At 38.4% G+C, this 13,401-nt stretch overlaps 1 protein-coding gene across 2 annotated transcripts in view; it reads left to right on the forward strand.

The window, feature by feature from the left end:
* Positions 1-13,401, forward strand: part of KCNQ3 (potassium voltage-gated channel subfamily Q member 3) — a 195,646-nt gene that overhangs the window by 162,869 nt on the left and 19,376 nt on the right. Inside the window, exons 5-9 of one of the 2 annotated variants that reach the window (XM_027452720.3) lie at positions 1,549-1,704; positions 3,112-3,222; positions 3,853-3,948; positions 5,326-5,420; positions 7,136-7,162. In XM_027452720.3, the coding sequence (XP_027308521.1) occupies positions 1,549-1,704; positions 3,112-3,222; positions 3,853-3,948; positions 5,326-5,420; positions 7,136-7,162 (485 nt within the window). The remainder of the gene's footprint in view (positions 1-1,548; positions 1,705-3,111; positions 3,223-3,852; positions 3,949-5,325; positions 5,421-7,135; positions 7,163-13,401) is intronic. The other variant, XM_027452721.3, reaches the window with a different exon arrangement.

The following is a 13,401-nucleotide window of genomic DNA, read 5'->3' on the forward strand; positions in this document are numbered from 1 at the left end:
GAGCAGGACTCCAGAAGGTTGGAAAGAGGCTGGCTAGCAGAAATGTGGTTTCAGAAGGAGCTACTGGTATAATTTCTCTTTGGAAACATGGGTCAGACAATACAAAGATGCACACAGTGTGAATCCAGACAGACAGGATTTCTAAAATCATCTTTCCTCAGTCTAACTTGATGCTATAGTCAGACATTCTGTCTCACACCCGACAGATACATTGTGATCTTGCATTTTCACCAAACACTATTACAAGTTAAAAACTATCTGCATAAAAACCCTGTAGATGAGATTTCTCATCTGCACTGGGTGTAGAAAAACTGCATATAATCTGTGCTACTTACTTTTTTTATTATTTTTTTTTGTATCCATAAATGACATTCCTGACATTTTAGTTTTTTTGTTTTGTTTTGTTTTGTTTTTTGTTTTTTTGGCTTGTTTTGTTTAAATTAAAATGCCAGCTGGCACAGCATAATTAGGCTTTGCGTCTTTGTAGTGGCTGATAGGGATACCCTGCTTCATTTCAAACCAACTTCTGTTTCTTCCTTGTACAAACTTGCTACAAGGCAGGTGGCACATAAACACTTATGTCAAAAATGTTTCTCAGGAAACTGAGATCATAGAAGAAATATACATGCCAAAGACATTGTCTAGAAATGTCTAAGGCTTCACAGTGTGAGATTTTTTTCCAATTGTTCCTCGTTTATTCCCCATCACTACCCTTTGGGTCTCAGCTGAATGAGAGAGATAAGAAAAGGTTGAGAGAAATTTGCTTCACTGGAAGACAGTAAAGAAACAATTTTGATAACAAGGATAGACAACAAATTACATTTTGTGGTAGCACAGCAGAAATCAGAAAAGAAGTTGACTTATCTCAAGACTCAATTATGAAATTCTCAGCTACAACACTTTCTTTGGTAAGAGCCATTCTCAGAAGGTGAAAGAAAGTGGAATATTGATTTTTAGCTGCTTGTGAACACTTTCTGCTCTGTTTCAGACATTTCTGGGATTGTAATTTGGTTCACTGAGTCTCCCACCTTAATGAGATTAGCCACACACTCCACTGTAGTCAGTCCCTCCAAAACAAGGTCAGGTTTTGTTTTAACACCAACATTTTTAAAGGTGTGTTTTTATTGCATCATTCCAGGCTGAAAACATACCTTGAAATCTGCTTTAATATGCCTAAAGAGAAGGAACTGCATTCTACAGCCTTGGCACTCTGGAGGTGGAACTTGGGCAGAACTGTTGATTTGCCAGACAAGACAAATCCAGCCTGGGGGCAGTAGGAATGGGCATGACTGTTAAAAGCAAAGAAGACTCAAGGTCAGGGACAGAGCCCTGTGTCATAGTGCAGCTAAACTTTTAACCCAGCTTTACGCAGAACTGCAACTTTGCCAGTAAGTGCTGAGCCAGGCTGATCATGGACTGTGACTAAGCCAGCAGTGACAGCTCTGCTGCTATCTCCAGTGCTTCTTTCCTCTTCTGACGTTTACTCTGCCAGTGTGGGGTACTGAGTCTGTTTTCAGCCCCTCCATTGTCCATCTGTTTCATTTGCAGGAACTCATCACTGCTTGGTACATCGGGTTCCTGACGCTCATCCTATCCTCGTTTCTTGTTTATCTGGTTGAAAAAGATGTGCCTGAAAAGGATGCTAATGGTGTGGAGATGAAGGAAGAGTTTGAAACCTATGCAGATGCATTGTGGTGGGGACTGGTAAGTGACTCCAAAAATACCTTATGATCTTAAAAACTGTATATAATCAGAGATGATGTTAAGGGCCACAGTATAAGTGCTGCTGAATTTGGGTGAATGTTTTTGGTATAACATTACCAATAGTAAGGATACCCCTAAAGCCAGTTGTCAGAATTGATATCCCTGTTGATATTCAGTCAGACAAAGGCTCTTAGGTGCTTAAAGCCTCTTCAGAAATCAGTCTGTGTTCCTAGCTTCTGAGAAGTCTCTCAGAGGAGGAGGGTCTGTATAACTGCACTGGCAGAGCCTATCCCTATGGGAGACCTGGTTTTCACAACAGCAGTATCCTGCTTGTGAGAGCTACATCCTTCAGCAAACGGCTAAAGCAGATCTGGCCAAAGGATTGTTTTGTAGGTCTAGCAAACTACAGCATAGGTTTGGCCACTGTAGGTAGATATTCATGGAAGTTAGGTCTATAAAGAGACAGCAAGACCCTTCCACGGAGGGGTTCTCTGGATTCAAGCGTGGAAAGGTAGAAAGATGTCTCTGCGAAGGATAATGAACACTTTGTTTATGTCTTATATGCATTTCTCAAGAATATGTGAGGGATTTCCATGGGGGGTAGGATACTGAGCAAGAGGGACCCTTAATACATCTGATCTTGTTGCTTCTCATGAAGAGTGGAGTATTGGTTTGTGCCTCTGCTTATTTGATCACATAAGATTTCTGCCACCTGGTGTATAGAATTTATATTTCTTTTCTACCAATAGTTATGGAAGTTGTCTGTATCATTTTGTGACTAAGATTCAACATTTTTTTATTATTATTATTTAATGCACTTCACTTATAAGTGGCAAGTTGTGGGTTTGTTTTGTTTTTCCCCCCTTTCCATCATTAACCAAAAAGGTGATGCACAGAACAGTTGGATATTTTCATATCCTTGTCTAGTAGGAATTTCAGGTAAAGTGTTAGTGGTAAGAAAATGTACATGTCTGAAAAACAAGGATTAGCACACGTACAAGAAAGGAATAAGTTCTCAGAAAATCATATTTGCTTTGTAGGGACTGGGGCTTCAAAAGAGGTAGCTCTGACTGGTTGTTAAAGCTCTGCAAAATGTTAATAGAAAAGTCCTATTCCTAACTGTGCATTGACAGTGGGCTCACTGTTTGTGCCACATCAATTCCCTTTCAGCAAATGTATCCTAGAGAGGCAGCTGATTTAAAACTAAATCCATTCTCCCAGGTGCAGTGCCTCTGGACTAGGATACCATGAAAAAAATTGGCTGGTCCATCATAAAGATCCCGTTTTAAGAAGTTGTGTGTGAGCACCCGTAGAGCTAAGTGAGTTACACAGGTTTGATGGTGATGTTTAAAGACAATTTGTTGGCTTTGTTTTGCTTATGGGAAGGCCTGGTCATTTTGCCCACAGATCACCCTTGCTACGATTGGGTATGGTGACAAGACCCCCAAGACATGGGAGGGCCGGCTGATTGCAGCTACGTTCTCTCTCATTGGAGTGTCTTTCTTTGCTCTTCCTGCAGTAAGTACCTTCCTCCTACCCTCTTAGCTACAGCCCAGATCTGTATGCTTGCAAAAAGGTGAAGTGATCAAAACTGCCAGTTAAAATAAAATTCCCTTTAAAGGAGGACTCAGACACGAGCTGGTCTATGTTAGTAAATAACTGATTCGTGCTCTGCTTTCTGGTGGCAAGTAGCACACTGCTATAAAACAATCTTCTTCCCAACTTCGCATACAGACTATTGGGAATAATATGTCATCCTGATACTTCCTGAATGTGTGGGCTTTCTCTGAGACAGGGCTAGCTGGCACAGGACAAAATCAATCCAGCAAGTGAACAGTCTGGGTGATTACAGGATAGTTCAGAAGCCTGTATCCTGGCCCAGGTTAGTTTACTGGTATTGACATAGCCACACAAGACAACTTTTTAAAGGATTTGAGGCCCATTGATTTCATAATTAGTGATGGGACCATATTACCTAGCTCTAAATATTTACAAGCTAGAGATCTACATCTGAGTAGATGAGCAGTGATCATCCTTTAACCCATGCATCTCTGCAGAACAATTAATCTCATATGTTCCCTTTCCTTCCTCCCTACACTTTTCCTGAGTAAGAAATGCCTGAAATCTTGCATCACTCTATGCTTTCAGGGCATTCTGGGATCAGGGCTGGCACTGAAGGTCCAGGAACAACATCGTCAAAAACATTTTGAGAAAAGAAGAAAGCCAGCAGCTGAACTCATTCAGGTTTGCAACCACTTCTCTCATTGAAAAGATGTTGGTTATGAAGACTGTTACATCATGTAACAAGGACTACCCCTTTCCCCCACCCAAATTCTCATTTCCCATTGCTGGAGTCGAGAAGTATCTGTAAAGGAGTAGCTTTTTGTTTTGTTTTGGTTTTTTGCATTGAGTTAGACAATCCAGTGGTCCTTGCAGTTTTTGAGGAATCTTTCAACTGCCAGAATATCTTTTAGAAGAAAGGTGTCTTTAGAAGAAAGGCACTCATCTGCTAGTTTCTGGAAAACAACCAACTTCTCTGTCAATGCCACAAAATCACAGAAAACAAGCTGTTAAAAACAAATTCTTTGCAAAATCCAGGTTTTGCCAGTTCCTTTGAGAGAGTGTTTTATGTGTAAACAAAGTTATGCTGTTATTGATGTGAAAACATCAATGGAAGTAACACAATAGACAGTGACTGGTTCAATCAAGTCAAATTACATAAATAGTATGTGTGGTTTGTAAAAGCTGAAACATTCTGTTGGATCTTCCATTACATTATTGGAAGAACAAATGAATCAATGGGAAGAGTCTTCTTAGCTCACTTGGACTTTTGTTCTGGCCTTTTCTATGAGTTCAAAAATTCAAGCATAAAATGATTCATCTGGGGGCTGATGAATTTGACAGGAGTTGCTCAGTGTAGGTGTGGAGCACACCCTGAGGGCAGTGAAGCAAATGGTAGCATTTTCATAGAAGGAGAGAGAAACTTCTTGTAATATCAGAGTGAAGTGATGACGCTCAGAACTGCTTATGATCAAACCAGTACTCAGGAGAAAAAGGTCAAATGGCATATTACACAGCTTTCATTAAAAACACTGCTTAGAAAACAGAAGAGACTGTAAGAATGAGTACTGAGTGGAATCCACCTTCTAAATTAAAGTATATCCACTTAGAAGCTAGCTAATTTAGCCACAATATTTGTAGTTTTGTGCTTAGAGAATTTTGGATGAAGCTAAGTGCTGAAGTAGTAAGTTGCTCAACAAAATTTCCTTTGATGTTACATTAGATAGTAAATTAGCTTAAGCACTTCTGGAAGTACTGGACACATATAGCAGTGTTTAGGGTTACAAGAGAAGAAAGAAGTCAGTTTAGTCAGGTATGCTGTGTTGTTTGTCTTGGTGATTCTCCCTCATGTCCTGTCTCCTTTAGGAGGCTTCCCAGATCATAAACCTGTGTTAATAATTTTGCCATATAGTGACACTCATTTGGTATGGCTGATTAGTAATTAATTTACAGATAGTAACTCAGGTGAATCATTACATTCTTTGAAACAATATGGCTGTTTTCAGTCTGAGGAATTTTTTTACCTAATACTAATTATTGTCTCTCCCTTGCTGTCTCCAGGCTGCCTGGAGATACTATGCTACTAACCCCAACAGGATTGATCTAGTTGCTACCTGGAGGTTTTATGAATCAATTGTATCATTTCCATTTTTTAGGTAAGTGCATTGTCCACCTCTCCATCACCATTTTCTGTGAAGTATTAGTCATGACAGGAAACATGGAATTTTTGTATATAATGAGGCTTTTGTACGTATCAGAGAGTTGCCAATTAATGTATTCCTGTTTGAGAGTGAAAAACACGCTTTTGGTTTCTGGATCCATTTCTTCTCCATTCCCTTAGTGGGATGTAGCGGGAGCACATGGATATCTCCCTTGGTGTTTAGCCTCTCATGAGGCTAAACAACGGAGATGGTTGCCTCACAGTCAGCTTTATTTTGTAAGACTTTGGAGTTTATTGACCTGGATATCTCAATTTCTTCCTCCATAATTTTGATCCCAAGAAAGTTTGAGTCCTCAGTTTCACAGGCACCTGTACTCACACCCTCTAGGATGCAGTTCTGTATTTTAAGATATGGGCTATAGTGAAAATTATTTCCCCTCCAATTCAACCAGACTGAGAATTATGTTGCCATGGAGGTGGCCATGACACAAGAAAAAAATCAGTTCTTATTAAATCCTTGCCTTTTGACAATACCAATTACTTACAGGTATAATTCAATGGAGGACAGCCAGAGAATGTCTAAAACTGTCTCCCACTGAAGCCATTCATTGACAGTACACAATAAAACTTTTCTGGATAGTCGAGAGTTCTTTTTTTTTTTTTTTTAATACTAATTTTAATCACCACTCCAGAGTTCAGTGAAAGCATTGCATGCATCAAACATTCATACTTAATCTATGTTCACATACTAATGGATGGATCTGTCTGATCCTCACTTTTCTGGCCTGTCAAACAGGCCCCTTCCTCACTTTGAGGTATTAAAACTGGCCCTATGAGAGCCAAAACTTTTAGCTATAGACTGTCAGCTGCTAATGATGGGCATTAACAAACTAAAGATATGTTTTAGACTTTCCTTCTGGGCTTGCTGTTATATATCATTCTTAAAAAAAGGTGCTCTTAAACCGCTGCTCAGGTGAGAGATCTGAGCACAGGTAAGCTGTACTCACTGAGCTAATACTGCAGCACCAGCTGTTGCTCAAAACTGACTTGAAGAAACTTTTCAGGCTTCTGCCTTCATAAAGGGAAAATCATAAATATTATCCCTTTCTTTGTTTTATCTACAATATGTTTCTTTAGGACTAATCTCACATTGGTCACAAAGGAAATCTCTAAGAAAAAACAAGTGTTTAATTAAGGCTCAGTACATTTCTTTTTGTTATCCCTCCTCACTCTGTATCTATTCCCACATTATCTACTACAGACTGATTTCTAGAGGGTTTCTTGACCTCAGGTTTTGCTCAGAGAGTAATTTTCAGGTTCACCTGGCATCTAGACTCATTACTGTGATTTCAAGCTTGTTCATTGTATGTAGGTTCTTCTGTGATTCAAATGCAACCTGAAATTTAATAGGTGTTTTGCAAATAAGGTCCTGGGAGAGAGGGCAAGGGAGCTGAGTTCTCATGAAAGACTCGATTGCCATTCTAAGTAGCACAGATTAGTTTCAAGAAGCTATTTCACTTTCTTTGCTTTATGGGTACTTTACAATGAAGTGTCAAGACTTTTATTTTTGCTGTCAGTAATGGTCACAGAACAGAAAAAGTATAAGTGATTAGCAATAGATTAACAATTTCTATAAAAAGAATCTGCTGAATTTGTTATGTAATTCTTCTCCCCTTGCTTTCTTGTCATGCTTCTGCTCTTGTATAAAAGGAAAGAGCAATTGGATGGTACTGCCAGGTATGTAGCTGTCATTATTATAGCCTTGTTTTAATCCAGTTACTGGGGAATGTTAAATGGTTCTTTGTGGATTTATGAGCTGTTAACCAAAACATGCTACTAACACCACAGATAGTCATTAAAAATGATTAACCAATCCATTTTCTAATTGCTTGCTTTTTTTCCAATTTAACAGCACAGCTAAAATGCTAATTGTACAAATGCAAAGTGTTGCTTGCTGATTGTCTGTAAACAGCTTTATTGTTCATTATGATTAATCATGGTCTATATAGATTTCTCCTGGTCCATGCTTTAGAGCTAGGGATTAGCATCTAGGTTGTTCTGGTGTGAATTTAAAGTTCTGCTTCATGTGTGCTTCTGTGCAGAGCAATGTTGTGGTGTAAGGGATCAGCTCTGTGTTATTTCACCACATTCACATATTTCTTGATGATAAATGGTAAGATAGAAGGCTAAGATGGATCAGCAGGATAGTCAAGCTCTCTGGCAGTACTAAAAAGGCTACATGGAGACTGACGGCTTGTTCCCACCTCTGCTTAAATAGATGGGGAAGTTCCCAGTAACTTTGGGAATTTATGAGCAAAGAGAATGAAAGAATCACCAGTCCTAATACTGATCAGTCACTGAGCACTACAACAGGTCAGTCACCGTGAGAGAACCTGCAAGGTCTCAAATATATTTGGAAATGAAGTTTTCATAACCCTCCAGCTAAGTTACAGATTCAAAAGCGCATCAAATATTTCAACTTTTTTAGGTCAAGATCCTGAAGGACTTAAATGCTAAACTACTAGCAATGGATCACCCACAATGAAAGTCAATAGATATTAAAGGATATATAGTTCCACAAAGAGTCATGATGTCACTATTTCCATTTCCATCCCCATTTAAAACACAGAGAAGAAAAACAAGAATTGTAGTAGACTTTGTAAACTGCCAGAGAAGAGGCTTGGGTTTCAGTCCCAGACTTGATGAAAAGTTATTTATATTTTTTAATATATTTTTAATAATTTATTTAAACTTTTTATATAACACAGCATAGCTTCAACAAAGGAAGCTGAAAAAAAAAACAGGTTCATATTTGGTGTTCTCCTATGAATGATGAGGGTACAAATCTCCTTTAACAGAGCAGAGAAACCCAGTTTTCCTTACAATTCAACAAGTGCTGTAGTCATTAATTATTGGGAAAAGGATGGCTTCCCAATAATCCTATCACCATCATCATGGGCTAACCTTCTCCTCTTCAAAAACTACCTGGATGGAGCTTCTTAGTTTCTGGATCTTTCTGAATCTTATTACATACCCATGACACTGCCCAGGCTAGGCAGGCTTGAGAAAACTCAGCTTCATTAATGCAGAAGTCTGGAGATTTTAGGCATTTCCAGTGTTGGCCTTTAATATCTAGGAGAGGTTTTAGGATGTGAAATCCTTTTAAATATGTAACTTTATACTTTGAGCCAACCCATGCTCTGACTCAGATGCAAGAGCAGATTAAAATGGTGTAACTGAATGATTACTGAAGTTTACTGTCAATCACAGCCCTTCTAGAAAAGTTCCTGCACCTGCAATGACAGAACAGTTCATGAAGTAGCTTCTGAGTTGCTCTAACTTGCATGTTAGTGGAAGCCATTTAACACTGATGCAGTGGATTAAAACATGAAAATTATGACTCTCAACACAGAATCTTTAAAACTGTAATCCCGGGGCCCCTCATTCTAGCACTTTATGCATTACTTTTATGTTGTTATATAAGAATGACCTTCACCAAAACTATCATTAATCCTGCATTGGAGCTTTAGCAAGACTTTTTTAATGGAAATAATCATTCACTAAAAGGGATTGAAAGCTCTCCAGGTAAACTGGCAAATGGTGGTACTTCTGGGAGCATCCATGGACTTGAGTAGACATAGGACTGAGACCTAAAATCTGGTTATTTTGACATTCCCACCTCCCATCTCTCATAAAGCTCTTATTTACAGACCATGTAATTAAATAAATAAATAAATAAAGTCTTCCTACAGTGATTTAGTGTGGAAAGTATTACTTGTATTCCACTGGAGTTTGTATTGGAGGCTGTACTGGAATAAAAGGTCAATAAGGAAATGTGGTCCTAGTGGAGAGAGCAGCCCATCAGTACACTCTGTCTCCAAGATCTTGCATCAGTGGAGTACTTAATGGACAAGCTGTAGTAATAAAGTTCATTTTCTAAATGGTGTTTGATAATGGAGAAAGAAGAATTGGTCCAAATCTTTCCCAGAAGAGTTAAAACGTAACTAGTTAATAAAAATGAGGCTGTGAGGATGGATAGTGCTCTGAGCATCAAGTTTTCTATTCTGTAGTTCAAAAGCTCTTTAGGAACCCCACAGAGCCAGCTCCATGGCAGATCCTTTGAGGACCTCTCCTCTAAGCAGGATGACAAACTGTCAGGGAGATGCAACTCCATGTTCTTAGACCATTTGGAAGAAACACAGGGGAGACAACAGTGTGGAAGAGTCCATTTCAAAACTTGTAACCCAAAGCAAGGCCTTGAGAAAGCACTTGTGGTAGCAGAAAGCCAATGAAAGTGTGGCAACAGCCCATGGTTTTACTGAAGCTTACTTGAAACTAAAACTGAAGAAGTGAGACATGATGACGAGCACGTTGACCCAGACAGTAGGGTGGATTGTATAAGCAGTGAAGGGACGTGGTATATATCATGCTGCTCTGTTAAGAACAGCGCTTTCACTAGGTGTCCCTACACAGGCTCCCAAACCAGGAGGAACAGGGGCTGTGCTTTTCACTGCTTACTGGTGGGGAGTCTGCTGACTTCGTGCTACAGGTGCCACTGTTTTTTTTAATCCTTGATCAATGCCTTAAACTATGAGCACGTGGAATTACTACAGGTAGTAATTGTACCTGGAGAGAAAGGAGGACCTCCTGTTCCCACTTGGTCTGAAGACTCCTGTGCTGTTGCACTTCTGTATGTATTCATTTACTTTACAAGAAGGAAGATTTATGAAAAAATACATGAATGTTCATATCTGTTGGAGTGCTCTCATTCAGGAAATATTTGGGTGCCTGACCTATGTTTCCCAACATTTAGGGCAGGCCTTTACAGGATGGACATGTTGTTTACATTGAACCAAGTTTTTTACATATGTGTTTGGAATTGTGGCCTTGTTTTTTCAGCACAGTTACCAGCTATTAGCAATGATTTGGACTAGTGTATGAATTTTGAATCATTTGTATATACAGGCACTTTAGTGAAGGATTTTAAACTTTCTCCTAGGGCCTTGTTCCTAATCAGGTTTTTAATTTCTGCACAGAGCATTTCCCATACATAGAACTAGACATCAGGAGAACATGTTTATTCCTAGATGCATCATTACGTGGTTGCAGAAAAGTCATTGATCCCTGTTTCCTTATGTCTACAAGATAAATAATATCTCTGTCTTTGGAAAGATGTTTTGAGATCTTTAAGTGGCAGAACCTGTACTAGTCCTGCCTATTCTGTGAGTATAAAAGAATGCATATAATGTGGTGCATTTTTATATTGCCAGAAGTAACAATATAATGCAACTAAATCATTCTTTTCAAGGCTGGAAAATTTCACTGTCAGCATTTCCTTTTAATGCAACTTCCTGAAACAGAAAGGGGAAAAAAGCCAATCTGATCTGTACACTACACTAACTACAAACAAAAGGATGTTCCCATTCTTTTTCATAGAGCTTTTCATGGGTAATCATTAACGTCTCATCTTAATAACTTTTCTTCACTTTACAGTAATGTCATGTTTAGTAGGGAGTCATTCTTTGGATCAAGCCTCACAAGAAAACTTAGGTATATACATTCAAGTAACAATCAAGTCTCACTCTTCATATTTTTTGCATGCCATTCTCTGCCTGCACTTTCTGTTTTGACTACAGTAGTTCATCTAACTACCATGAAAAGTAATGATAGATAAGACTGAAACATTATTTAAACATAAAAAGAAACTTGCATGACTTTGCAGGTAGTTCATCGTTCTTCTGTTCAGAAAACATTGGGTCTAGTCCTGGCTCTGCCAATGAACTGCTTAGAAACAACTGCTTTTCACTGTTTTCATAGAATGGAAATGATACTAACCTACTCTGCTAAGCATTCAGAAATCTATGGGTGAAAAACATTCTGTAATAGATGAAAACTGTTTATTTTGCAGTCCCAACCCTGTCAATACAAATACATAGAAGTAACATAGCATTTGATTTTAATGGATCAACATCCCTGCATGTTTATTTACAGGTACTGGTTCAGCAAATGGAAAACAAGTGGAGGATTTTTATCATCTCAGTAATGTTAATGACATGCTTAAACATCTTGCTGAACCGTGACCTGAAATGTGGGGCAAGAACTTTATCTTCCTGCAATGGGACATAGAAGTAATTGGTAGCAATTCAGAAATCTGAAGGACACACCATTGGAAATACTAAGATTTTGACTAAAATGTCAAACATTCTATTTTATCCTGCACAAACATCTTCCTACCATTCAACTTTAGCTTGTTCTTCTCATTTCTGCTTCATTCCACAAACATGAAATCATCAGCACACAACACAGCTTTCCTAGCCTAAGCCCTTCAACTTTTGGAGAGCTGCTAGTGAAGCACTCCGTTTTTCATTGAATGATTGGCCCATGCAAAACATTTGAGAGACATTGATTTTTTCAGTTTGGTTTGCTTCTAGTGGTTGATACATGAAGAAATGTTCACTGCAAAGTAAAGAGTGAGTCAACATCCACATGGTTTCTATTTACATTTCTGGCTGCAGCCTTTGGTGAAAAATATCCATCCTGTTTTCACAAAGAATTGAATTTGGATTATTTTCTCCATGGATTGCCATGATACTGCTTATTTTTGCCCATTTCCATTCACTTTAGTGAATGCATATGAGAAAAAGGACTCAGCAAAAGCCTCTAGTGTGGACAACAGCTCTTTCTCTTCCTGAGGGGCATCAAAGATGAGCCTAAGTAAGGACTTGTGCTCATGTTTCTGACCAAATAATTTGAATGGTAGGTGAGTTTGGATTTAGAGTTATGCCTACACTTAAATACCAATAAGAACATAAAACACAAGAGGGTGAGGAAAAGTTGCTTAAAATGGGGTGTTTTCCTATTATAAATCAGACACTTGTAAATTTAGACCATGGTGCAAAGTGGCTTTTAAAGAAGGCATTAGTTTTCAGGAAGTTAGAGTCAACTATTTTAAGGTTGAACATTTTTGTGAGTTCTTCTCTATAGAAATTAATGTTATTTGATTTCCTTAAAAGGAAAAACTGATTGGCTAAAGTTTTCAAGTACTTTGGAAATGCAAAATGTTCTTTGTTGGGAAAAGACATAGACTCTTAGAGATCAGTTCAATGTATTTACTGAGGGTTAGATTTTCAGCAGGACTCATTGTTGTCCTCATAATATTAGTTTCGTGCTAATTTCCACTGGGAGAAGTTCAAAGGAGAATATTTCTGAAAACTTCATTTAGAATGCTTGATTTCCCAAAGCTATGTTCACCCAGATAAGGACAGCAGATAATGTAGAAAAATATTGAAGTAAACATGACTTGTTTTTGCTTCCAGTTGCTTGAGACCAGGAATAAATAAACCTACAGATTAGCTAAACTGCAAAAATATGGAAAGATTTTCTGAATATTATTACTCCATGTGAGCTGAAAGTGTTTAATACATGGAAGAGGGCTGTGTTTGATTCATTTTTATTATTAATTCATTATTTTTCTTCTCATACATGTACCATTTGCTTATGAAACTCCAATACTAGGCAAAGAACAGAGAGGAGAGTATCTGGCTTGCATGATGGGATGTAACTGCATTATTTCCTTGCATGACTGTTTCTGAAACAGTATTTCTAGTTCAGTGGTTCCCACTCTTTATTCTGAGCAGGGGTAAAACATCTTCTGCAGAAGCCATCCATCTCTTGTATATTCAGCAAGCAAATTCTTCTCTCAGATGTTCCAAAATAATTCCCACTGCTCTTGAAGAGCAAGAATCTGAGAGCTGAATTGTTCTTTAGTTGTGAAGATTTCAAGCCAAACTGTTTGCAATGCATGTCTTTTCCCCTTTGTGGTGGTTTGTATCTTCCATAGTTATGAAGTTCTCATCCTTGAACTCTACCTTAAAGGCGAAGTTTTGGGGAAAACTTTTATTCCAACACAAGGGAGCAGATGCAGTGACATGCAAGGCAAGCAATCACAAGATAGAAAAAATACTCTGCATTTATAT

Source organism: Anas platyrhynchos, chromosome 2 (assembly GCF_047663525.1).
Source record: "Anas platyrhynchos isolate ZD024472 breed Pekin duck chromosome 2, IASCAAS_PekinDuck_T2T, whole genome shotgun sequence".
Lineage (NCBI taxonomy): Eukaryota > Metazoa > Chordata > Aves > Anseriformes > Anatidae > Anas > Anas platyrhynchos.